The following is a 19,195-nucleotide window of genomic DNA, read 5'->3' on the forward strand; positions in this document are numbered from 1 at the left end:
TAAAGTGAGGCATACCAAAGTTGAACTACATTACTTAGTCTGGGTTTCTGTAGATTCCATTTGTGGACTGATTCTGAAAACGATCCACAGCTGAGGCATGAAACTGCTTCGTGACCCTGTCCCTGGGATGTGACCACCAGGGACAGATCGTCAGTGGGATGGTTTACACCACTACTGTGTTTTGTTTGGGACACAAAGATTCTGCTCTGTGCATGGAAGGCTGCACTTCCTGGTCTTCCGAGGCTGTGTACCACATTCGGATGGAAGATTTCCTCTGCAGTCAGGATTTGTGGAAAGAAAGCGTTTTCTTTTCACTTTAGGAATTAGGTGGAATCTTGGGGCAGGCAGGAGACTGTGAATCCCATACGACGGATTAGAGAGATTTAATTTTCCATTTCTTTAAAGGAAGGGTTTATAGTATTAGGTGCTTAAATATTGGAAGTGCTTCCCTGCTCTTTGCATTAGTGTTTCTTATGCAAACACCACGTGAAAAATATCAATTACACTGCACTTATGTAAAGGAATAAAATTCATCTCAGGCAATAAATAAAGAATCCTCCAAGTGCCTTGTTAAATTGATGTGTTAAGATTGGGAAAGAGGGTTATTAACTTTCATCTTCTAAAAAAACCAGCTTCCGCATTTTTATATTGCTATTTTCAAGATGTCTATATGAACTGTTTTGATCATTTAATTTTCTCTGAATGGGGATTATTTATTGATTTTTCCCCCTCGTTAAAATTGAGTCTATGTTATAAATTATGTCTCTTAGATCTTGGCAAATGTTGCTTACCGTGACTACATATTTAGCTTCAGGTCTCCTTTTTACAATGGGCTTGTGTTCTAAATGTTCATTTCAGAATCAGATATTGGGAACGGTGTTCATTTTTACATCCAAACAGTATTTCAAGTAATAGGTTTCAGATTCAGTCCAAAAAGTCTTATGTAAACAAAACAGTAAATAGTATGTACAGTACGGGTGTGTTGTCAACGCAGCCAAGCCTTTGCACCAGCTCCCTCTTCCTGGAAATCTTTCCCTTTGTGACTCCTGGTCTTCACCCATCACAGCTCATCTTGTGTTTTCTGCCAGGCTTTCTGCCAGGTCCCTCCCCCAGGGGACCTGATGATTCTGTTTCTCAGCCCCCCAAGGGGATCTGATGGTTCTGTTTCTCTGCGAGCAGTCCACCCACCTTTGCACAACTTCTAGGACTGCCCTTTCCTCCTGGTGCGTAGTGTGTATTGCCAGACAATGAGGGATGCAGAGGTGACATCCTCACAAGCCCACTCTTTGAAGAGCCCACTGAAATGTACAGCTACTTCTGACTTCCCTGTTCCCGTGTGGAAATGCTGTTCCCAAAGTACTTCGGTTTTTAGCTTCTTATTCTTTAATTTGCCTGATTGAGACAACGTCAGTGAAATCCCATCGATCTTTACCCATTTCTTTGTTCGTCTCTGTCCTACCCATCGGTGAGCAAATAATCTGAGGGGCTTTAGATGGTGGTAGCACCCAGAAATGAAGCCCTCATTTGGAAACAAGGGGACTTGAATGGGTTCTTTCCCTGGGCTAGTACTTGTTCGATGTTTCAATATTTAGGCTTTCTTGCCATTTTTTAAGGCTCTGCATTGGCTATTGGACACCAAAAACGTTGAGTCACATTTTTAAGCCCCGTCCTGCTCCCATCAAAATTATCGTTCTATGGAGAAAAACTGGGTAATAGCCGTTAATACTTTATCCAAAAACTTTTCTCAGTGAAAAATCATTGTTAGGGAATAAACTGTGCGCCTTAAAATATGTGCTTGAAAAAAATGAGGAGCTGATATAAAGGGCTCCAGTAGAAAGAAAATGCTTTCAAAATGATGATGGCGATATGTACAAATGTGCTTGACACTATGGATGACCGTATGGATTTTGATAAGAGCTGTAAGAGCCCCCAATAAAAGTATTTAATAAAAAAAAATACTGTATGTGTGTTCGAATCCTAAACACTGCCATTGCCCCAACCCCGTGGCTCTTCTTTTTCTTTTGTCTTTTTAATGTGAATTAGACAAAAAAATGTAATCCTGGTTTCTTTGGTATGTTAATTAGATTATACCAGATTGGGGTGGGTTCCACATCTAATCACTTCTGAGTCGTACTCAGGAACCACATAGACGATGAGATACTCCTACAGAAGAGTGAGGGCCTCTGCAGAACCCAGACCACTGGGGCTGCCGACAAAGGAGGACTCATCAGGTGGCTCAGACCTTAATTTGGACGTTTAGGCTGCAGCTGGGTCAGCAAACATTTCCCTTTGGTAAAGCCAACTCCGTGTGGTATTTCTGTAACAGCAGCACGGAGACGAGCCGCACATTAGCGTTTTCACAATATTCTTGTGTAATTTTCTACTTTAATTCACTTTTGACACTCAGAATGTGATCTCACCAGTTTGTGAAGTGACTTTTCACCTCTAATTTTACCACTTGCCTAAGTGCCTGGCTGTCTGACAGCATTAAATCAGGTCAGTTTTGAGGGAGCAGTGGTTCATAAATAATGTTCTTTTTCCAAGTTAAAAAGAAAACTAAACTAAACTAAAACCCACAACCAGCAGTTTCTTAATGGTTTGTTGATACAAGGTTTGTTTTTATTTTTAGGGAATCTGAGTGCTAATTGTCTAATGAGATTTCTGTGTTAAAATAAATGCTCATTTGGCCAGTTTTTGAGTTGGTTTGCCTTTCATTGAAGCGACTTTGTAAGGGTGGGAAAAAAAAAAGTTCTAGTATCGACTCTTCCCCCCAATCGTGCTTCCTGCAGACTTACTGCAGTCTGTGCGGACTCTTCCATGTGAGAGTGATTTTATTGTCTGAGTGGTTTCCAGCATCCTGGTCATTAAAACACTGACAGTGTGTAGATAGGCCTTCTCCAAGGTTTCAGAGATAAAACATTAGATGAAGCATGTGGACCCCGAAGCAGTCATGGTTCGGTTGATGTGCCTTTGTGCTCAGAAATGCCCAGTCCAGCCTCCTTGGCACAGATGTGTACAGTTCCCTTGTTAGTACTCTTTTAGTGCTTCATTGTTTTCATGTAAGTCATTATTTCTCTTGTCCTTTCCTCTCGTCTCTCCATTCTCTTCTTCGTTCTCTTCCTTTCCTTTCCCTTCCCTCTCCCTCCTTTCTAATTTCATCTGTGCCTTCCATTTTCTGTAGGTAGAACCTAACTCCATTGCTGATCAGTGGTAAGCTCACTGTACACACAGGGGGACCGTGAGTCAGCCTGGACTTGACTGTAACTACCAACAGCAGTGTGACCAGGAAAGGTGGGAACAACACGCGCAGGAGATGCGGTTGCCAGGACACGGTCTAGCTCTCTGTTTTGCCTTTAACACTTCTTGGGACTCAAGGCTCAGGCTTCTTCAAGCCTACTTTTGCATGACGGACAATAATGAGATCTAGATTTTAGCTTGCAATCTTGAGGACTAAGGGGATTATGTCTTAGAAACTAGTATGATTTCTGGAACATGGGCTTAGTCCACAGTTACCGTCTTCTACCCTTGCAGGCTGTGACAGAAGCTTGGTTTTTCTGGGTCTAAGCCAGTGGTTCTCAACCTTCCTAATGCGTCGACCCTTTCATACAGTTCCTCATATTTTGGTGACCCCCCCAACCATAACATTATTTTCATTGCTACTTCATAAGTGTAATTTTGCTACTGTTACAAATTGGGCGACCCCTGTGAAAGGGTCATTCAACACCACCACCCCCCGGCCCCCCCAAAGGTCTAAGCAAAGGGCTGAGTTGGGGAATATGACTCTCAAGGCTTGGAGTGAATTTGTTGCTTATAGTAACTGATCTAAATGATTTAAAGATATGCAAAATAGAACATTCTTGTGTTACTGGTCTAGAAGAGCTAATAATCATTGCTCCTTAGTCTGTCCCCGGCAGCACAGTGGTTAATGTACTGTGCTGCCTACTGCAAGGTTGGGGGTTCAAATCCCCCAGCTGCTCCCCAGGAGAAAGAAGAGGTTATCTGCTCCCATAAAGATTGACAGTCATTGTCGTCTCCTGTTGTTGCTTTTTCGTTAGCCTAGGCCCTCATACCACCTTTATTAGTGGACTAAGGAACAGTAAGTATTAGCTCTTTCCGTCTTTTTTTATGTACTCCTTGCCACTGTCTACAGAGTAAATGCAAATTAAACTTGTATGTATTCAAGGAGGTGCCACAGATTGGAGGAGAAAGTTCACACGATGTCATTCATCTCCCTTTGTAAATAAACCCCCCATTCGGAGCAACTTTTCAGAAGGCAATAATCTGGTAATAACTGTGCAGTCTTGAGGCTGGCTTGTGGTGGCCAAGTCCTGTGCCAGCCCCATGACCAGTTGCAGATCAAACCATTGTGATGCACAAGTGGTTAATTTGGACATGCACAGCGCTTTGTTCCTAGTCCATCTTAGTATGGAAGCTCCGCTGCGACCTGCTCAGCACGACAGCACTGCACAAGCCTCCACGGAGAGTTGGGGAGTGTCTGTCCATGAGGTGCAGCGGCCAGTAGTAAATAGAATATGAGAATTCTACCGCTGCACCCTGCCTACCACAGAGCCCCCCCCCCCCAATAAACTAAAAAAACTAAAACAAAACTAACTAGGGACCAATTTAAGATGAGTAGCTTGTTGACCAGGTGCGTAATGCAAGTAAGAGGACCACCTCCAACCTCAAGGGTCCTTGTGTGGTGTTTTCTATAGGAAGCAAAATACAAGGGATGGTAGAGTTGTTTTGGCTTTCCTCAGATTAGGCTTTATTTAAAATGTGATATTTTTAATATCTTTGAGGCCCGCTCAGTCCATTAGATGGCACTGGTATTTACCTTTCTGAAGATTTGCATTACATTTCATTATTTAATTGACTGTGGATTGGGGGAAATATTTAACTTGCAACTTATTTCTTTTATCTGTCAGACATGGGAGAGAAAGAACTGACACACAATTAGTATTTATTATGTGTTAGCTTTTAAAAAGAACATTGCTAAACAGGTTATACTAATGAAGAGTTGTTATAAAGAATTTTATTATTTAGTTACTTTTTGAATAAAGCTGCCAGTTGATTAAAATGAGGCTAATTTAATCAGCTTTGCGTTGCGTACCCAGGATAATTGAGCCTGATGTCAAGGACACTGTCGTCTCTCCTTTGTAGAAGAGATAGAAGTTGCTGGAGTAATAACTGTAGCAGAAAGTAGTCAGAATATGTTTGAAGTTTTTCATCTCTGCCTCCGGGGGGATTAGTTTTAAAAAGTACAGCCCGCTCCCCTTTTGCATGCAAATTAAACCGAGAGGCATATTTGCAATGTAACACGTACAGTCTGTTTTATCACAAAAATGTATTGACCCTCCACCTTTTCTCATGTTGGCTGTGGTTGTCAGAATGAATCCTGCTGCTTCGTCACCGATCATCTTGTATTGAACTTTCATTCAGCCGTTGGCACAGTGGGAGTGAGTGTGAGGCACCATTGTTTGCAAACCAAGCAATTCCAAGTTGCAATTCTCAGTTCATCTACGTTGGTTGCTTTTCTTGGCCCTCTGTGCCCTCTTCTTTCCCCTCCGCCCCGCACCAAATTCTTCATAGCATCACCCGGCTCCCTTTGCAGCCTTTAGAACAGTTCAGCTGCGCTCAGTTTTCTGATGATGCCTTTAGATGGAGGCGACGATATCGGTGGGGCTCTAGTTCAAGTCCTGAACTCCGCCCTTAAAGGACGACTAACTCCAAGTGGCAAGTTGCCTTGGAAACCAGCCTGGCTCTTGGTGTCTCAAACGCCTTCTCTCTAAATGCCATCCACGTTGCTTTGCTCACCGCCAGGGAAACGCGGCTTCATCGCTGGGCCCGCGTAGTGCGGAGATGTTTCCTGTGACTTGTGCGAATCCCTGAAGTACTTCCTGCTGCTGACTGATGGATGGCAAGCCGAGCCAAGTTTTCTTTTCTCACACTGTTAATTTTAAACATGGTGTGCAAAATTTAGAACTAAGGAAGCGATCCTTCACGTTTCTATTTTAAACGGGACGTTTTCCACAACTGATTGCCAACACATTAAGTATTCCGGTTCACCAGATTTGATTGGCAAGACATTTTAGTGCTGACTCGTTTTCTACATGGCAGCTCTGATGGCATAGTGGTTATGCATTGGGCTGCTAACCACAAAGTCAGTAGTTCGAAGCTCATGGCAGAGAGCTGAGACTTTCTACTCTCATACGGAGTTATAGCCACAGGGGCAGTTCTACCCTGTTCAGTTGGGTCCCTCTTAGTCAGAATCGACTTCGTGGCAGTAAGCTTGGTTTTCGGAGAATTAAAATTTTCAACCCATAGAATTGGTGATGGCAGGGTCAGGAACAGGTGTGTGGACGTGATTTCTATGGGCTGCTGTTATTCGATGGAAGACAGGCTGATTTCGCCGGCACCCCTGAAGTTCCTTGATGAGATTCCAGCACAGAGGACACGTGCAGAGTCGACCCTAGGCTGTCATGGGCACTTTCTGCACTCTAAACCTTTCTGCTTTGCTGGTGACATGGCACAGGGGTCCTGGTGGTGTAGTGGTTACGTGTCTGTGGTGTTGCTAAATGCCACCTCAGCAGTTTGAAGGCACCAGCCGGCTCCACAGCAGAAAGATGGGGCTTTCTACTCCTGTAAGGAGTTACAGCCTCAGAAATGAAGAAGGGCAGTGGTACCCTGTCCTCTAGGGGCCGTCCGAGTTGGCATGGGTCAGTGGCAGGGGGTTTGGGTGCATGATGGAGTCTCTGGTTGGTGTAAAAAGTTGACATGCTCAGGGGCTAACTGAAAGATGGCGAGTTAGAGTCCACCTAGGTATGCCTTGGGCAACGACCTTGCCATCAGTCACAGAAAAGCCCGTGGAGCACAGTTTCCCTTGGAAGGTGCCACTCTAGGGTCTCTCATGGGGCATGGGTTCAGCCCATGACTGCTAAACAGAAAGTCAGTAGTTTGAACACACCCGCTCCTCTGTGGAAGAAAGAAGTGGTGGTGACGTCCTTATAGTCTTGGAAACGCCATGTGGGCAGAGGGGGGTGTTCTGCCCTAGAGGACAGAGGTGAGCTATGTAAATAGAGAGTTAGAGGCCCCCTGAAACAAAGGGTCCCGCTCTGCTTGGCTTATTCACCAGACGGGGGCAGAAATCCCGATGAACAAGAGAGCGGGAGATGCGCTCCGCCTGCCTTTTACAGCAGAGTGGTCCTGCCTGGTGAGACCCACACTTCTCGTCTCTTGGGTCTGCTGGTCCAGGGATGGGGTCTCTTGATGGCGAGGACAAAGAGGAGTAACCTGCGCTAGTAGCATGAGGAGAAAGGTGGGGCATATCAGGTCAGCCACACGGGTTCATTAAAATTCAATAACCATGCTGTCTTTGGGGTACCTTTCTTTTATTGATCACTTATTAGAAGCCATTGCAAAGCTACGGTCATTGTGTGTGCATGGTTTCATCTTGTTTCCTTAAGCATGTTACCTTCTCTCCCTCCCTCCTCCCTCCCCTCCCATCCTTCTAGTCCTAATCTGCAGACAATGGCATGGCTGGAGGATTAATTCTTGAGGGAGTCCTATCACTTATCTTTAATACAGGGCTTCCTGAACTCGTATAACCCATTTATCACCAAGCAAAATTGCCCACAGATTAAAATATCATGCTGTGGAATACCATTCCCTTATTTTTAGATAGATCTACCTACTGTCCTCGGCTATCCAGTCAATTCTGACTCATAATGACCCCTTAGGGCAAGTAGATTCAGTCCTTAGGGTTTCCAAGACTAAATCTGTCCTGGAGCAAACAGCCTCACCTGTCTTCCTTGGCGCAGCTAGTGGATTTGAACAACCAACCTGACAGTTAACATTATTGTTCTATGCCATCAGGGTTTGATTTAGATTGACAGGCTGTCTAAATGTCTACACTGTATACTTGGCAGAATTAGGAGAGGGTTGGAGGGCCCACACAGATGAGGAATCACAGTACCACCTGCTCCGTGGCTGACTCTAAGACTCACTGTCATCAAGTGCATTCTGACTCACAGTGACTCTGTATAGGGTTTCTGAGGCTGCATAGCATTGTCGGAGTAGATTGCCTCCTTTTTCTCCCTCAAAGCAGCAGGTCATTTTGAACTCGTATAACCCATTTATCACCAAGCGAAATTGTCCACAGACCTTGTGGGTAGCCGTCCGACGTTTATCTGGCAGTACCACCAGGGCTCCTTGCCGGGAAAAGGAAACCAAATCCAAACTCCGTGCCATCAAGTCGATGCTGACGCCGCACAGCAGCCCAGATGGACAGGGCAGAATCGCCCCTGCAAGTCTCTGAGATGGTAATTCTTTACAGGAATAGAAAGCCCCATCTCTCTCCCACGGAGCAGCTGATGGTTTCGAACTGCCAACCTTGCAATTAGCACTCTAACTCGTAACCACTGTGCCACTGGGGTCATTTGCCTCCGAAATCTGAAGCCATGTGGCTGGTAGCTTGAAGCCCATTTGAAGCCGAGTTTCATGGTTACAGGAAAGGTGTGCTCGGTCCTCTTTGCCAATTGGGGGCTTAGCCAGAGGGAAGAGGGGCTGTCCTTCAGGGTGCTCATGACATTCTAAACTTCCCTTCTGAGCTCGAGGCCTTTTATTTATTTACCAGCCGAGAAATGTATTTAATTCTTAAACTGCTGATGAAGCACCGAATTAATCTTGCATACGTAACATTTAAAGTTTTTCAGTGGTAAGCTTGATTCTCCGGCCCTGGTATGTTTGTTTTTATTGGTTACAGCATGTGTCACTACTCTTACAAAGCATACCAGTAGCCCAAATATATTTTTTTACTCCTGTTTTGCTTACTCGTCCAGTAAAACAGTCACTGTATTTAAATGGGATTTTAATGAACCGTGATAGCAAGTAAGGCTCAGAGAATGATTAAGGACTTAGCACTGGCTCTGTGTCATTAAAATAGGTTCAGTCATCAGCAAGCTTACAAATGGATTTTATAGTTCCTTTTTCCCCATGTCTACATAATAATTAGTTATTACATCCATAGGCTTGCATCTTCCCCTCTTTCGCTTTGGCCTCTGAAGGAAAGCTGCGTGTGTCCACGCTGAAGTCACAATTATGCCATCTCCTCCCCTTGGGGTCAACCGATCTGTGTGTGATTAGCCAGTTTCAAAATGACTCTGCTATCTCTTACTGTGGCGTTCTGCTTCTTATTAACACTTGAGCCGTCGTGTAATGTCGTTGCAACCCCATGGATGGGTACAAGTGGAGCAGAGGCTCTTGGGATTGAGGGGTGGGGGCTTTACATGATAACCCACAAGTGGGTCAGCTCATTTCTAGCAGTGCCCATTTGCATATATCCATTGTGGTTTTGGTCGGCGTACTCTAGGCTATTAGTTGAACATATCTCTGAAATTGGGAATCTAATTAGTCTGGAGGCACGGTGGGTGATGAAGTGAGTCGCCTTGAAGGAAAGCAACATGCAATCCCAGCTCAGAAATCTGAGAGTCGGGCCTGGGGAATGTCATAGGTGAATCTCTCTCATTGTCGTTTCCAGATGGAATGTAATATCTGTATCAAGCATCTGTGACCAAGAAATATTACCTTCTTAAAAGATGCCAGTAGCTCTGGTGGGACAGGTGACCTTTGAGTATTGGCAGGTAGAACCTTTAGATGCGAGGGTGGGGACGTCTCCCGGCTTGCTCGGGAAGAACTAGGAATGTCTTGCTGACAGCTGGTGAAGTGCTCCTCTTTGAAACGGCGCTACCCAAGACTTATTTCACTGTGTCCTTGTGAGTAGATACCGTGCTGAATGAGTCAACATCACCAAAGTGCCGTCTGATCAGCTCTCCTTTTAGAAATGTACATTTATTTGCTGGGAGATAACGGTAGACATTTTTTTTAAAGCATTGGTAATTGAGAATTTAAGACATTAAATACTTAATCTGCTATATTATTGTTATTATTTCTCATGGTGTATGCTGAGTGGAAAGGGCAGAATGTATTAAGGGCATTGATGGCGTGTGGTCCTCATTATGAAAAGTCACAGATCAACCTCCAGGGAGGGAAATTCCCTTTGGGGCCAGCAATCGTGTGAAGTAAGCAGAGAATGTAAACGATACGAAAGAACTTGAGTGAAACGGAACAAACCATTTCCCTCCCAGCATTATTTTCTGGGGTTCCTTCAGCTTAACAGGTTTGTAGGAAATCTTTCCCTCACTCTCCTGGCTACCTGTGATATTTGATCCCCAAATTTACAAAATTTGAGGATTTATCAACCACCATCACCACCGTATCATATCACAATAGTTACAAATGTGTGCTTACTTTGCTCTGCAAGTTGACATACCTTATCTTTTATTTGTCACAACAAATCTAGGAGGGAAGGCATTGCCGCTCTATTAATTTTCTATAGCTGACATAACAAATTGCCACCAACTTAATTACTGAAAACAGTGTAAATATGCTTCTTTCAGTTGCGCAGAAGGAGCCCCGGTGACACAGGTTAGGCCTTGGGCTGTGAACTACGTGGCTGGTGTTTCAAACCCACAGCTGCTTTAAGGAAGAAAGATAATAAGACTGATGATGAAGAGGAGTCTTTAGAGATTGACTTTGAGAAATTTTTTCTGAAATTCTGGGTTGCTGTGACAGAATCAATTTGGTGGATTTGGTTTGGTTTTGGTTTTACTTTGAGTTTGAGTTAGGGGTGTCCTTGGACCAAGTTCAAGGTTAGAAGCAGAGCCGCATTCCTTTAGGAAGGCTCTTGGATACCAGATTCACTGCCATTGAGTCCATGCTGGCTCAGAGCGACCCTAGAGGACAGGGTAGGACTGGCCCTGTGGATTTCCAATGCTAACAGTTTATGGAAGTAGAAAACCTCATGCTTCTCCTGAGAAGCGGCTGGTGGTTTTGAACTGCTGACCTTGAGGCCAGCAGTCCAGCTTGTAACTATTATGCTCCTATTCTAAAGGCATTCTTTCCTTGCTTAAAGAGAGGCTGCCCACATTTCTTGACTTGGATTCCCTTTCTTCATCTTCAAAATCAGCAACCTAGCATCTGTGTGTGTGTGTGTGTGTGTGTGTGTGTGTGTGTGTGTGTGTTGTTTCTTTCTTTTCACTCCTCTTTTGAGTGGACTTTTCTTACTTTTTCCAAACTCATGATTAGGCTGGATCAATGTAGAAAATCTAAAATCTAAGAGACTTTCCCATCTTAAGGTATTCCATCTACAGTGGGATAAAGGGCTAATTTTATCATCAGTGAGGTAATATTTGCCCTTGGTCATAGAGAAATATCTTTGGGGGTATTTGGAGTGCCTTAGTCTGGGGCTTCCAGGTCACACCTGAAAAGTAAACTGGCAAGCTGAGGCTGACAAGATTAGGAAAGAGTCACTTAGCAGACTGATATTCACTTGTATCAGGAGACATGATTGAACTTACAGTAGGACTGGCCAGTAAATGCTCGGAATATGGTCGCCTGGGGGCTTCCTGGTTGGTGAGAACACCTGCTCTCCAGAGGGCAGGTAGTTCGTCCCTTGAGACATTGACGTTCTGTCTTGGTAACTCTCTCGGGCCGCACCAGTGCACCTCTTCATCTATCTCTTTTTTTGGCTGTAGTAACCTGTCGTCAGATTCCTCTCGACACCTAGGTGGTCGGTAAAGGGACAGTGAAGATGACAGGGCTGTGTGATACAGCGATCTTGTGTACTTGTGGTCCCAGGCCAGTGGCACCTCAAACAACAACTTGTTGTCCTAAGTGTGTGTATTTTCTGTGAATTCTATGAGTTCTTCCAATGAATTATTGAACCCAGAGGGATGTTGTGAACCAGCAGGCTGGAAAATAAGGGTGTGGATGGCAGCCTCCTAAGAGGGCAGTGGATCTAATTTGGGACCTCATGTGGCCACCATAAACTGAAGGTAGACAACCACCTACTTGGCATTGTGATGGATGGTGTCCTTTCAACATGAGACCTCTGACCTCCTGACAGGTGGAAATGAACCGAGTGGGTGACTGGCAACCAGGATGAAGTGAGAAGGTGGGGCCGAGGCCCATCTAGACATTTTGAGGATTGGAGTCTTGCCAACCCATGCAGATGTTTAACCTGAATCACATTAGCAAATCCTCTTTTTTTCTTGGAAGGCAGCCTATCCACAGGGTCCAGGGATGTGGGCATGGACATCTTTGGGGGCAGTGGCTCTGCCTGCTACAGCCGCTCTTCTTTCCCATCTGAGCAAAGTAAAGCTTAGCAATCTTGGACGGCCCATGTGTACCAGCTGTCATCCAGGAAGTTGGGTAGGTTTCTCTGCATAATTCCAAAGCTGTTCATTCTGGTTCGACTCCCTGCTGAGCATTTGCCCTTCTATCTCAGGTACACAATTTTAATTTATTTTATATATATATATATTTAACAGTGTATCTGGGGTGGAAGGCAGCTTCTCGGCAGGGGATCGATCCGGAATTAACACATTCGAACAATCTATTTCTCCAATTTCAGATTCTGTTGTCTATTGACACTTTGCCAAACACAGCTGTGGGCTTCCACCTGATCATTTCGTCCACTAAAGGTGTCACCCGAGATTTACAAGCATTTGTGTATGGTGATTTTTAATAGATTTTCTGTTGGAGGGAAGTATGTTGTTTTTAGGGGGCTAGCCTTGATTTCTCAGGAGATAGGTGGACAAAGTGTAAGAAAGGGTGGCATTCATTTGTGTGTGACTTCGCATGGGTTCCATCCTACATTTAATGTGTCATTTTTCATGGGGAGTTGATTGGTGAATGGAACTGAAAGAAGTTTAAATAATAAATATTGAAAATAAAAATGAACTTTAAAGCATGATCTATTTCATGGGTAGCAACAAAGATTCCATCTGTTAAAAATCTCAGTCACGTTTTGCCAATTTAAAAGCAGATATTTTGAAGGGCATGATAGAAAATTTTAATATGTGATGTTTTTGTGAAGGTCTCTTTCTTTGCTATGTTGCTATATGTATTCTTGTAGAGTCGATTTTCTAAAATTATATATCTTTCCCAATTTAACACAAAATTACTTCATATCTGCACCTGCCACTTAAATTTTGGTTTAAAGGAAAGCTGTAGAATTGTATGTTATTGGCATATTGCAAATCACCAACTGTGATTCTGCCCCTGAAATTCAAACAGCATTTGTTCACGACAGAGTCCAGATTTCATAACACTGGTGTTTTCTAAAAATGCTAGAGATAATTATTGAGGCTAATATACATACGCTTTTCCATCATGCGTGGCATTTAAAGACTCATTCTTTGCAATTTTCAATCTCTGTCTTCAGTTTGCAGAAAAGACTTGATTCTTGAGAGAACACATCTTTGTGAAAAGTTAATAACAAAACTTGAATTTCATTTGCTTCCAATTAAGCCCCCAAATGTCAAAACTTAATATCCTCCAAATGCATATTAAACCACACACCTTTTGAGAGGTCTGATCATATGAAAATCAAATATGGAGATTCAGCATACCCGGGAGCCACCTGAAGTAGACATTGTTACCTTAGTAGGATTATATGAGTACCTCGATGTCTGGCTTTTGTTCCCAAGTAATTGAAAATTGGGAGGTGCTAGGGAAACGGTTCTCAACCTGTGGGTTGTGACCCCTTTGAGGGTTGAATGACCCTTTCACAGGAGTTGCCCGATTCATAGCAGTAGCAAAATTACAGTGATGAAGTAGCAATGGAAATAATTTTATGGTTTGGGGGTCACCACAACATCAGGCACTGTATTGAAGGGTCGCAGCATTAGGAAGGTTGAGAAACCACTGTGCTAGAGGATTAGTTAGGACCCTGGTGTGACACAGTAGTTACACCTTGGACCGCTAATTGCAAGGTCAGTGGTTCTAAACCACCAGCTGCTCCTCAGGAGAAAGACGAGGCTTTCCATTTCCCATGAAAGATCTCGGGAACCCACAGGGGCAGTCCCTGCTGCATAGGGTAGCTGTGAGTCGGAATCCATTTTATGCCAGTGAGTTTGTTTATTAGAGGAATGGGTAGTCTCATAGGTTCTCAAACTCTGATTTGACCAAATACCTGTAAAGGATCTTTTTACAAATACATTTTTATTGAAGCGCAACCACATTTGTTTGTTTATGATCTTGTCTGGTGCAAGGAGCTCTGGTGGTGTAGGGTAGGCTACTTGTTAGATTGCTAACCCCAAGGTCAGTGGAACAAGCCTACTGCAGCCACCCCCTGGAGACAGGTGTGGCTTTATTAATTTTGACAGTCTTGGAAAACCCACTGGGGCAGTTGTCTCTGCCCCAAAAGATTGCTCTGCATTAGAGTGGAAGTGATGGCAGTTGGATTTTTTGTTTAATGACTGTTTCTGAAAAATTATATATATATATATATATATATCTACAAATATATCACTGCAAACCCCTTATGAGGCAGTTCTCTTCTGTCATGTGGGGTCTCTATGAGTTGCATAATCAACTCTGTGTCATATGACAACAACAGCAAGTGCTTGATTTTTAAGGGGAGAGTGATAGATCACGTGGACTATAAAACTATAAAACTCTCAGCCCTTTTCTGAAGAACCCACTCCCTTCTAGTGGGACATCTATGCTGCTAATACAGGGAGATTCTTGTTCGTCTGTGCCAGAAAAACAGGAGGATTTTATGACTGGCTAGGAACACTTTGGGGTGTGCCCACAAAGACATTGTCCCATTCGGGCCATTGTAAAGGTTTCTTTCCCCACTTAATGCTGCTTATTACCGAGTAAAGTGGTTGAACTACTTGTTCTGCTTTGATTTCTTCATACCACTGCACCTCTCTAGAGACTGTTTAATCAGTCTTTCTATATTAGGCCATTGCAGGGGTCTGAATTTCCTGTTGCTCTACCTGGCTCTATAACCATTTTTGGGGGGAGGGGGGAGTGTCTGTTGAATGGGTTGATGGTATGTAAATATTCAAGGAAATTGTGTTTTTCAAAATGACAAAACTGTCTGTCAGCAAGAGAGATAGTTATCACGACTGCGAATAATCTCTAAGTTTGTGATATTGTCCTTGAAGCTGGGAGGTGAGGGTGAAGGGGTGGAGTTTCAGGTTTGGCCAAGGTTCCTCTGTCCTTGTGGGAGACGATGTTTCGGTGCTGGACATGTATTAAAGGCTGAACAGCCAGGGGATAACGGCTGTTTCCTGGAATTTAAGTATCATTTGGGGTCAAAGGGCTGCTATTGTCAGTTATAAGAAGAAATGTTTTCATTTTTATAGTACATTGAAAGTCATCTTAATATCTTTTATTTTGGAATGCTGTATGTCATAAAAGTGACAGAAATAGCACACATTTCCCATATATCCAATACTACCCACTAATCTATAGACTTCACTACGAGGGGCTTGGTAGTATAATGAGCTGCTTACCATGAGGTTGGCAATTCGAAATCACCAGCTGCTCTGTGTGAAGAAGACAAGGCTTTCTACTCTTGTAAAGAGCTGGAGTCTCAGAAACCCACAGGGGCAGTTCTACCCTGTCCTGTAGAGTCACTGTGAGTCGGAATCGACTCGGTGGCAGAGGGAGGCTTATAGATCTCATTGGATTTTTGCCACGAGTTCCTTTTTCTTGGCCCAGGATCCAGTCAGGGATCTCACATTGCATTTCTTCATCAGGTAATCAGTCATTTCTTCGTAGTCTTCTCCAATCTCAGCAGTGGGTTTCGGGTGGGTATTTCTTATGCACAGATGAGCAGATGCGTATGTATTTTTCAACAGCCCATTCTTAATACGTGAAAGGTGACTGACCATGCATACCTTTTGCCTTTTGCTTTTTCCACTTAACAATACAGCCTGTATTTTACAGAAATCTTAGGGTCCATGCCCTTGCCCTTGGAGATAGAAAACCATGTTGTTATTTTTCATCCCCGGATATAGTAGGTATGAAATGTACAACGTGGAAATGTGGAAGTGAAGCACCCAAATATTAGGAGGCCTATTGCTTTGGAGTTTGGGGCTCCTAAAACATAATGTTCCCAAGCACATCAGTGTTCACCTTTTCCCTTGTAGATTCACATCTGATGCAGTGGGAATTCTCTCTGTGTTTTTACTGACCAAGGTCCCTCTGCTTTTGATCTGTAGTTGGTAGCTGTCTTTGACGAGCAAGACCCACATCATGGCGGGGATGGCACCAGCGCCAGCTCCACTGGCACCCAGAGCCCAGAGATCTTTGGCAGTGAGGTTGGCACCCACAGTGTCTCAGCCTTTCAGCCTTACCAGGCGACAAGTGAAATTGAGGTCACGCCATCAGTCCTTCGTGCAAGTAAGTGGAAGCTCTTTCTTTTCTGCGCATTTCATCTTCATTTCCAGGGATGCCAACTTTTCTTATCTCTCCATGCTGCTGTGAATAGAATTCATTATCTGTTTTTATAAAGAATTGATTAACTCCAGAACCTGGGCAAATGCCCTTTGCAAGAGAAATAAGCACTGTTCTTTACTTTTTAATAGATGAGGCTTACTTTACTTTTGCCTCGGAGGCTTTTAATTGCTTCTAAAAGCAAATAAGGATATTAAATTGCCTGGAATTTTCCTTTCAAAAATTTCACCTCAAAGCAGGAACAGATAGGAATCATCAAGGGACTAGGTATAACCGAAAAAGCAAAGCGTCATTAATTGACATTCAACTCAGTTAAAAACATTAGTCCCATTACTTGAATTTTACCTGAAGAGCAGGTAAAGACACCGCCTTAGAGTCCAACTTAACGTCAAGGCTCTGGAAGAGCCGCTAGTAGAATACCACCTCAAAGACAGACTTGTCTTGGGACTTCTCACGTCAAGTCGACTGTGACCCATAGTGACCCTACAGGACAGGGAGGCACTGCCCTTGGGGGCTTCTGAGCCTGTAACTCTTTACAGGAGTAGAAAGCCTCATCTCGCTAGGCGCTCCTGGTGGTTTCCAACTGCTGACTGTGCAGCTGGCAGCCCAGCGGATAATCTACTGTGCAACCAGAGCTCCCTTGTTGAGACAGAGAGAGTCGAGAGTTGCAAACTTAGGGCCCCGCAGACTCAACGGATAACTTTTTAATGATTCAGGCAGCCATTCCTGGGAGAGTTACATGAAGGCGTGTGGAAGTTTTGCCATAGGTAATAGTTAGTGATGGTAGGGGCTAAGGGGAACCCGGTGGGTGGTGGGTTAGACATTGGACAGCAGTTTGAAGCAGCCAGCTGTTCCACAGGGTAAAGGGGCTTTCTGCTCCAGGAAAGAATGACAGTTTCGTGGTCTGTCCTCATTATGCAAGCAAATCACCGAGTGTTTGTCCTACAGAGCTTTGGGGTGAGTTTTAATCACCCGTTTATTACAGATTAATGCTGTACATAGAGGTATACAGGGAATTTATATCTCAAGAGGCCTTTGTATACCTTCTTGGAAGTTGCCATTTCTTTGGTCCCACATTTCTTGTAGCACATACAAGAGAGTATTTTTATTTATTAAATCAATGGTTCTCAACTGGGGGGGAGGTTTTCACCAAGTGAACACGATTATCTAGAAATGCTTTTGGATGTTCCAGTTGGCCTTAGTAGGGATTACCGCTTGGAGAGGCCAGAGGTTGTTTGTAAACATCCCAAGGAGCACACGGTGGTCTCTACAGCAGTGAGCTCTCAACCCCAATTGTTGTTTCTGTCGAGTTTAAGAGATTGTGAGTTCAATGGACCATTGTCTTGAGGGTCACAATAGCATTTACCTGAGAGAAGGTAAAGCTGAATCTTGAGAGAAATTGTCTTGCATTCTCTTGGCACTGCTCATTGCTGCATATTCGACAATATCATCAGCAATATTTTTTAATTAAATGAAAACAAATGAATGCTAGCTGATAACATCCTTGGTCATCGCGGATAACCAATAGACAACAGTAAAAATGGACCGTGTTAAAGACCACATACTACAAAACTAAGTGTCCATAAGTAACTATTAGAACAAAAACATAACTTTCCCAACACCAAAAAGTGTGATTCAAATCATGAGAAAGTAAATAAAATAGACCACAGAGTAAAAGGCTGATTTATATTAATGTTTCTTCTTTTTTAAAAAAACAAAACAAATTAAATTAGATTATCATTAACACAAAGGTGCATACGGTGAAGGAAAAACATAAAATGGGGGAAATGGACTAGAAGCCAGAATGTTTTGTAGATTCACTGTTGGAACCATGTTCTCATCACATGATTTTACACCAAAGCAGTTTAAAAACATGCATCCGTGGGATGGCACAAGCCTACAAAGGTAACTCTCTCCAGGGATTTTAACACAGTAATTGTAATTTCTGGCCGACGTGAGATATAGTCCAAGGAAAAATAACCTGCCAAAGTACAAGGATCTTAAAATGGCTAATTATTGGTAGCACCGATATTGCTCATCCCAGAGTCTTGGGTGGAGAGTGTGGTATGACTCAAAGGAGGAGTTGGAATCTTGTTCTGTTGTTGCTGGAATCTCGATGGTGCCCTGGAAATGCCTCGGGAACTCACTGCAAGGACAGCAGTTGGAAACCACCAGCTGCCCCACAGGAGAAAGACAAGGCTTTCCAGTGCTCTGAAGAGTTAAGACTCTCAGACACCCACAGGGGTAATTTATCTGCCCTGGAGGGTCGCTATGAGTTGGAACTGACTCGATGGCGGAGAGTGAGTTGGAACTATTCCTCAAGGACCCAGGATTCTTAGATCGGGAGTGGGGGAGGTGTAGGTGTAGGGATATAGATTTATATTAGAGGCAACTGAATAAATATTGCTACTTCTCAGTTTGACTAGAACATGTCATAATGAGTCCCTTTTTATGAGATAGGTCACGAGTCAGCTGAATGCCATTGGCCATTTTTGAGTTGATCAGTGATCTGTGCCGTGCTGGCACGCGAAGGACACTGTACTGTCCAGGCAGATGGACATCAAGCTTTGTAAATTGAGGGCACAGTGAAAAAGAGGAAGGCCCTCCATGGAAGCATTGACACACTTGCTCCGACAGTGGGTTCAAATCTAAGAACAATTGTGAGGACGGCACTCGGCGTCACAAGTGTGCTGGGAGTGACCTATGAGTATGATGTCACTGAGAAAGGGTGACACCGTCTTCACTGTCGGAAAGGAAAATTCCTATGGTTGTGCAACAAGCACACTGGATCCAACTTGGGGAGTTCCCACTGACCAAAGATGAAGTATCTATCAGTTAGGATAATAACAGCAATGAGATCATCATGTAGATCGCTTAGTGTCTT

General features: G+C 43.7%; 1 protein-coding gene across 1 annotated transcript in view; it reads left to right on the forward strand.

Moving 5' to 3' along the window:
• PARD3 (par-3 family cell polarity regulator) overlaps positions 1–19,195 on the forward strand; it is a 631,094-nt gene that overhangs the window by 150,339 nt on the left and 461,560 nt on the right. The window contains exon 3 of the mRNA XM_045290158.1: positions 16,077–16,257. Coding sequence (XP_045146093.1) covers positions 16,077–16,257 — 181 coding nt within the window. The remainder of the gene's footprint in view (positions 1–16,076; positions 16,258–19,195) is intronic.

This window comes from Echinops telfairi, unplaced genomic scaffold (genome assembly GCF_000313985.2).
Source record: "Echinops telfairi isolate 266 unplaced genomic scaffold, ASM31398v2 ScPeMD7_31;HRSCAF=116, whole genome shotgun sequence".
Lineage (NCBI taxonomy): Eukaryota > Metazoa > Chordata > Mammalia > Afrosoricida > Tenrecidae > Echinops > Echinops telfairi.